This window comes from Monodelphis domestica, chromosome 3 (genome assembly GCF_027887165.1).
Source record: "Monodelphis domestica isolate mMonDom1 chromosome 3, mMonDom1.pri, whole genome shotgun sequence".
Lineage (NCBI taxonomy): Eukaryota > Metazoa > Chordata > Mammalia > Didelphimorphia > Didelphidae > Monodelphis > Monodelphis domestica.
This window is the reverse complement of record NC_077229.1, coordinates 45,161,757-45,169,256: the sequence shown is the minus strand read 5'-3', so window position 1 is coordinate 45,169,256 and position 7,500 is coordinate 45,161,757. Positions and strand designations below refer to the sequence as shown.

General features: G+C 42.2%; 1 protein-coding gene across 2 annotated transcripts in view; it reads right to left on the bottom strand.

Annotated features, from left to right (window-relative positions):
• LOC100020874 (P2X purinoceptor 7-like) overlaps nucleotides 1-7,500 on the bottom strand; it is a 50,046-nt gene that overhangs the window by 8,506 nt on the left and 34,040 nt on the right. For both annotated transcript variants that reach the window (XM_056821773.1, XM_001373176.3), the window contains 3 exons: nucleotides 3,166-3,256; nucleotides 1,053-1,118; nucleotides 498-647 (listed from right to left, as the gene is read on the bottom strand). In XM_056821773.1, coding sequence (XP_056677751.1) covers nucleotides 498-647; nucleotides 1,053-1,118; nucleotides 3,166-3,256 — 307 coding nt within the window. The remainder of the gene's footprint in view (nucleotides 1-497; nucleotides 648-1,052; nucleotides 1,119-3,165; nucleotides 3,257-7,500) is intronic.

Genomic DNA, 7,500 nt, shown 5'->3' with positions numbered 1-7,500 from the left:
CCCTTTGTTCCCCATTTTGTTGTGGGAAGGGGATTTCTTTCAAAACTAAAGCAAATTCCTAAAAGACAGCTGGCCAGGATGAGAGAAAAAGTGTCCCATGACAATAGGGCAACTAGATGGTGCAGTGGATAAAGTGCCAGGCCAGAAGTCAGGAAGACCTGAGTTCAAATCTGGCCTCAGACACTTACCAGCTGTGTGATCTTGAGCAAGTCACTTAACTCAATTTCCTCATCTATCAAATGAGCCAGAGAAGGAAATAGTGAACCACTCCAGTCTCTTTGCCAGGAAAACCTGAGAAGGGGTCATGGAGAATCAGGGATGACTGGAAATGACCGAACAACAACTCTTGACAATGGAGTGAAGTCCAATGGACTACATATGGGTAGAACCCCTAAATTTGGTATCCACTGACTCGATTTATTTTTTACTGAGGTGGTCAATGTCTACTGTGATGCTGACATTTTTAAATTAAGAAAAAGATGACATCCATCCCTTACCGGTTTGGGCTCCTCAATGGTCTCACACTTCTTCCTATAGTAGTACTCATTGACCCCACAGGGCTCACAGACCTTACAGCAGGGATAAACATGAGTTCGACAGCAGGTACTCGAGTACGTATCAATAAGAAAATCGATGAATACCGTGGCCTAAGGAAGACAGAAAGAGGTTCGAACTCTTCTTTTACCAAATTTTCTTTGAATGACTAGAAAATAAATTTATCCTAGAGGAGCGAGCCAGCCTTGGATTCAGGAAGATCTAGTTTTAAGTACTTAATAGCTATAAATTCTCAGTGCCCCAGGAAGAATGCACGTAAGATTACAAGTTAGACTACAAGCAAACTTAAAAAGAGTTGCTAATCTCCATTGGTGGAGGGAGTTTCCATACCCTGAATCCCTAAAATGGTAAAAACCAGTGGGACAGAATCAAGATGGCGGCTCAGTAGCAGTGAAAGCTGGAAGCACTCTGAGAATCTTACAATGATGAAATCCCATAGCCAAACAAAACAAATGAGAGCAGAAAAAACCCAAACCTTATAAAAATGAGATACTTACCAGACCAAAATAGGAGAGAGTTGAGCCAATGTATACGACCATTTGGATAAAGTCAAATTTTCCTCCCTTAAACAAAATAGGACATGTTAACTTAAAATTCAGAATGGAAGTCGTCTCATTCTGCCTGCCATTGGAACTGTCATTGATGGATGGCAGGGTGGAGATGCCTATTATATGGCAGAAACAAGGCATCAAGAATTTGACAGATCCTTCAAAAATGCTCGTGACAGTGGGCGAGCATAATAAAGCCAAGTAGGCAGCAGGCTGTCTTAGATTAAAAGCTTGCCAACAGTTTGACTTTCATAAGCTCTGTTCCTGTGCTCCAGCTCGGGGTTGGTCCAGGGCATGCTCTGACCATAGCAGAAACCTCCAGAAATGAACCCTCATTAATTAATTATTTAATTTAATTTTAATTTAATATTTTATTTATTTAATAAATCTCATGATTTAATTAATGATTACTTTCCTTTTTGCTTTTTTTAAATCCTTACCTTCTGTCTTAGAAACAATTCTCAGTATCAGTTCTAAGACAGAAGAGTGGTAAGGGCTAGGCAATGGGGGTTAAGTGACTGATCCAGGACCACACAGTTAGGAAGTTTCTTAGTCCCTTCCAAAATCAGGCCTGACTCTCTATCACCAAGCCACCTCGCTGCCCCAAAATAAAGGTGAAGCTTTCAAACTTGCTTGCTTTGGACTTAATAGCAAGTGCCATGAAGCATCTGTCTGGACAAATTCCTACCCCTGTCATTGGGGTTCCTAAAATCACGGGAACATAGATCTAAAGAGGGGGTTCTCCAACGGAGGTCCAAAGATTTGGGGAGGTCATAAACTCGGGACTTAAAAATATTTTTATGCTGATGGTTCGAGATTATTGGTATCTTTTGTAATCTTGGGTACTTTATTCTACACATTTGGAAACAGGAACTTGAGAAGGGAGTCCCTACGCCAGACCCAGGGGGGTCCAGTACTCAAAAAAGATTAAGGATCCTGGGATAGAGCCATGGGGGGAATGAGTAATTTGCTCCCTGTTACCACATACACATTTAACAGACTAGTTTTGAGCATCAGTCATGGTGTCCCTGGCCAATCAACCTTTTAAGCTTTATGAGCCCAGCTCTAAAATAACAGCAAATTATATTACCTAGCATTTCCTCAGTTTCCTCATCTGTCAAATGAGCTGGAGAAGGAAATGGCAATCTACTCCAGTATCTTTGCCAAGAAATCCCCAAACAGAGTCACAAAGAGTCAGATACAATCGAAATGACTGTACAACAACTAACTAGCTGTATGATCCTGGATGAGTCACTTAGCTATTTTGCCTCAGTTTCCTCATCCATAAAATTAACTAGAAAAGGAAATGGCAAACCACTCTAGTATCTTTACTAAGAAAACCCCCAAAACTCTCCACGGAGAGTCAGACATGACTGAAACGACTGAACAGCAAAGGAAAATTGATCATCACCACTGGTGGAGAGGTCTTTTCCCACTAGGGAGCTCACTTTACTGTGCTTTAAGAAGATTATTCTGATAGCTTAGCAGAGGATGGACTAGAGTGGGATGAGATCTAAGGAGATAAACCAGCAGGCCATTGTGATTTGTTGTTGTTGCTAATTGTTATTGGTCGTGTCCAACTCTTCATATCCCCATTTGGAATTTTCTTGGCAAAGAAACTGGAATCGTTGGACATTTCCTTCTCCGGCTCATTTAACAGATGAAGAAACTGAGGCCAACAGCATTAAGTGACTTGTTCAAGGTCACACAGCTAGTAAGTATCTGAGGTAAGATTTGAACTCAGGAAGGTAAATCTTTCTCACTCCAGGTCCAGTGCTCTATTCACTGCCAATTAGGAAACACCTTTAATCAGAATCATTTGGCATAAACAAACAGCAACCCTCACTAGCTGAATTCTCTTAATTTGAATGCTAGGATTTTCCTGCCATTCCTGACATAATTTTTAGTTGCTCTGTTCAGAGACAAGAATTGCTTCCTTCTCAATCATTCTTCTACCTTCAAAATACGAGGTGTCTACTCTGACCCAGGACAGAGAGCCTTCATTCCCCTGAGCAGTTTCGGGGATACTGGGGAAAAGGATGGACAGAGGAGAGATATTTACTGTGCCAAAAACCAGAATGTCAAAGCGGATCCCAAAAGCTTTGATCAGATCTCGTTTTTCTACATTTCCTTCCTTATAATATCTGGCAAATCTGTAAAAGAGGAAAAACGTATAATTAGAAAAAGATGGAGAGTTGTGTGACCCTGGGCAAGTCACTTAACCCCAATGGCTTAGCCCTTTCCACGCCTTCCTTGGAACCAGTACTTAATATTGATTCTAAGACAGAAAGTAAAGGTTTTCAAAAATGTATAGAGCTTCTACTCATGGGGAGAAAACATCTTGTCCAACCTTGTTACACAAAGATTTCAAGCTAGAAGCAACCTTAGAGGCTATTTAGTCCAAATTCATGATTTTTACAGATGGAGAAACTGAGGCCCAGAGCGGTCAAAGTTATACAGGTGATAAGTGGCTACTTATATAAGTAAGTCAGCTAGTTTACTTTCTAGTTTAACTGTGGCTCATTCAGCCTTGAGCATCTTTTGTGGGTGTGTTTATTATGTATGTGTGTGGGCTCTCCTTCCACTAACACAGTTCATGGCCCTTCTTAGAGTTCTGATGGTCTTTTAGGGTTCCTGGAGAAGTCCCCAGCTTCCCAGAGTCTAAGCCAGCTCCGAGGAGTTCTGTCGAGCATTAAAGGAAGGATAAGGTGTTTGGATAAAGCAGTAGTTGGTAGGTCCAGGGACCACTAGTGACCAGTTGGCAGCAGGGGGAGGAACTTTCCAGTCACTAAAATTCCCTAATGCCATCTGCTATGGACGAGTAGGAAGGAAGATCTGTATTAGTGGTAGCGAGGGGTCAAATGAACGGAATCCTGGGCCCGGCATCAGATCTGAGTTCAAATCCAGCCTCAGACACTTATTAATTCTATGTGACTCTGGGAAAATTACTTAACCTGTGTTTAAGAAGTGTCCTTGCTCTTAAATAGGGATGATAATTGACAGTAATGGATCCTAGACCTCATCATCACTCTAGAAGATAAAATCAATACCAAGACCCATAATCCTCAGTAACCCTTCCCTGCCCCTGAGGATTGTCCCTCCCTCTGGACAGGGAGGATGGAGGTGAGGGTGGTGAGAGAGGTGGACACCTGGAAGCTCCTCCCTGATCTTCCAGCATTTAAGGGTGACACAGTGGAGAGCAGAACTGAGTTCAAATCCTACCTCAAACACTTTCTAGCTGGGTAACCCTGGCAATTACTTCATCTTGTTTACCTCAGTCCTCATCTATAAAATGAGTTGGAGGAAGAAATGGCAAACCTAGCTGTATGACCCTGGTCAAGTCATTTTAACCCTGTTTGCTTCAATTTCCTCATCTGTGAAATGAGCTGGAGAAGGAAATAGCAAACTGCTCCAGTATCTTTGCCAAGAAAACCCTGAATGGGGACACAAAGAGGTAGACATGACTAAAATAAGTGAACAACAAACAACCTAAGAAATTCAGGCATTTCCCTCTATGTCTGCTTTCCTGGACTTTGTCATTTCCAGAAACTCATCATTCTACAAGATGAAACCAACTCTCATACCTCCTCACACCTCCTCAGATCATTTCCCATCCTGGCTCCCTAAGTCCGGAAACCTCCTCTCTTTTCAGCATTGTGAGATCCCAAAGAGCAGGGACTGACTTTTCCATCCAGTTCTTTGTTTCCTGAGTCCTCAGCACAATGCCTGGCACATAGTAGGTGCTTCAAATGTATGCAAAAAGGAAGATGATAAGAAAAATCCCTCTGCTGGTAAACAGACAGGAATTCTGTAGGATGGTCTTAAGCCTAGAAGTTTCATTTTCCCTTCAGCTGTCACAATGTCCCTTTCACACTAGTCTGAGTAATCCATGGGTTTGTGTCAGTCTGTAGTTCATGCTTCCCATTTTAAATTCATTTTCTCTTTTGCTGGAATGATGTGATCTGTCCTCTCCAGTCCAGGAGAGCATTATTTTCATGACCTGAACAAGAAATAAACATCACCCTTTTCCTTTGGTCCACCAGATCCATAACCTCTGAGCAGTTCAAGGCTTGGTATTGCCCATACAATAGTTTGTATTCAGAAATTCTGCTTTCAAGGACCAGGCCATGAACATGTGTGTCTTTCTCTGACTCTCTCTCCTCATCTCAGTCTCCTTCTCTCCCTCTTCATCTCCCCCTCCATCTCTCCCCTCTCTCTTCTTCCATTCACTCTACCTTCTCTGTCTCCTCTAAATCCCTCTCCATTCTGTTCCCTTCTCACTCTCCATCACCCCCCTCTCTTCCTCTTCCTCTTCTTCTATTAATTCACTCACATTCTTCCATCTCCCTCATTCTCTCTTCCCCCCTCTCTCTCTTGTAGTTTGTTTACTTTCTCTCTCTCTCTCTCTCTCTCTCTCTCTCTCTCTCTCTCTCTCTCTCTCTCTCTCTCTCCACTCACATTCTTCCATCTCCCTCATTCTCTCTTCCCCCCTCTCTCTTGTAGTTTGTTTACTTTCTCTCTTCTCTCTCTCTCTCTCTCTCTCTCTCTCTCTCTCTCTCTCTCTCTCTCCACTCACATTCTTCCATCTCCCTCATTCTCTCTTCCCCCCTCTCTCTTGTAATTTGTTTACTTTCTCTCTCTCTCTCTCTCTCTCTCTCTCTCTCTCTCTCTCTCTCTCTCTCCACTCACATTCTTCCATCTCCCTCATTCTCTCTTCCCCCCTCTCTCTTGTAATTTGTTTACTTTCTCTCTCTCTCTCTCTCTCTCTCTCTCTCTCTCTCTCTCTCTCTCTCTCTCTCTCTCTCTCTCTCTCTCTCTCTCCACTTCCTTCTGTCCCTATCTCTCTCCTTCCATTTTTCTCCCCTTTCTCTCTGTCTTTCTATCCCTGGGGATTTGGGGGAAAAGCTTTTAAACTTTATTTTTCTTCCTAAAAATAGCTTTCTAAAAACCTAATGGGATGAAAGATTATAAAGAAATCTGAAGGCTGCATTAATTTCAACTAATAAAGCCAACAGTATTTAACATCACCTTTATGATTTTTAAATAAATGGTCTTAGGAGCAATTGGGTAGCTCAGTGGATAGCGTGCACAAGCCTGGAGTCAAGAGGATCTAGGTTCAAATGTGGCCACAGATACTTTCTAGCTATGTGCCCCTGAGCAAGTCACTTAACCTTAAAAGTCTAGCCCTTACAGCTCTCTCCCTTAGAATCAATACATGGTATCAATTCCAAGACAAAAATTAAAGGTTAAAAAATAGATAAATAGTTTTGATTGTAAGTATGTTAGGAAGTGGAATTGAATGTAGAGCTACTTGGGTAACTCAATAGATTCAGTTGAAAGAGAAATAGAGACTACTAGTTTGCACTTACTCTCTTATGGAACCACTGGGAAGGAACAGCCCTTCTCCCCATTGCCCTTTTAAAAAAAACCCTTACCTTCTCTCTTAGAATTGATACTAAATGGGGGCAGCTGGGTGGCTCAGTGGATTGAGAACCAGGCCTAGAGATGGAAGGTCCTAGGTTCAAATGTAGCCTCAGACACTTCCCAGCTGTGTGACCCTGGGCAAGTCACTTGACCCCCATTGCCTAGCCCTTACCACTCTTCTGCCTTGGAACTAATAAACATAATTGCTTCTAAGAAAAAAGGTAAAGGTTTAAAAGAAAAGAACTGATACTAAATGTAAGTCACAAGGCAAAAGAGTAATAAGGGCTAGGCAATGGGGGCTAAATGACTTGCCCAGAGTCACACAGCTAGGAAGTGTCTGAGGTCCAATTTGAATCCAGGACCTCCTGCCTCCAGACCTAGCTCTCTATCTAGTGAGCCACCTCCCTTTGCCCATTACCTTTCGAGAAAAAATGATAGAGGAAGACATCATCTTAAATGTATGACATATCCTATAGAGTCCAACTGTAAGAGATAGGCAGCAGCATGAACGCTTTCGGAGAACAGGTATGAGTTCATTTTTGCCTTTGTATTCCCCGTATCCACCATAGTACCAAGCACATAGTAGGTACTTAACACACCCTTATTGAATTGAATTGATTTGGATTGGAGAATGGGTATAACCTGGCTTTTCCTAACGGGCAGTCATACCTAATTATTTTCAGAGCTTTTTGGAAAATCTTCTGGATGCCATCGTTTTCTTTCCACAAAGCTGTCCTCTGTTATGTGAAATGCATAAGCTAGCATTTTATTCTGTGGTTTACCTGTTTCTGTTCTCCAGAGAACTCCGCATCATCCTGGGAGCTGACGCTCTCCAGTTTAGCCTAAGGACTCAGTACATTTACTACCATCTAACAGCAGATTGCTCCTCATGGTTTCCCAATCTGGTTTCTGCTGACAGTGAAAGACTTTGTTTTGGTAGTTTGAATTACAGGTTTAGAGCTGGAAGGGACCT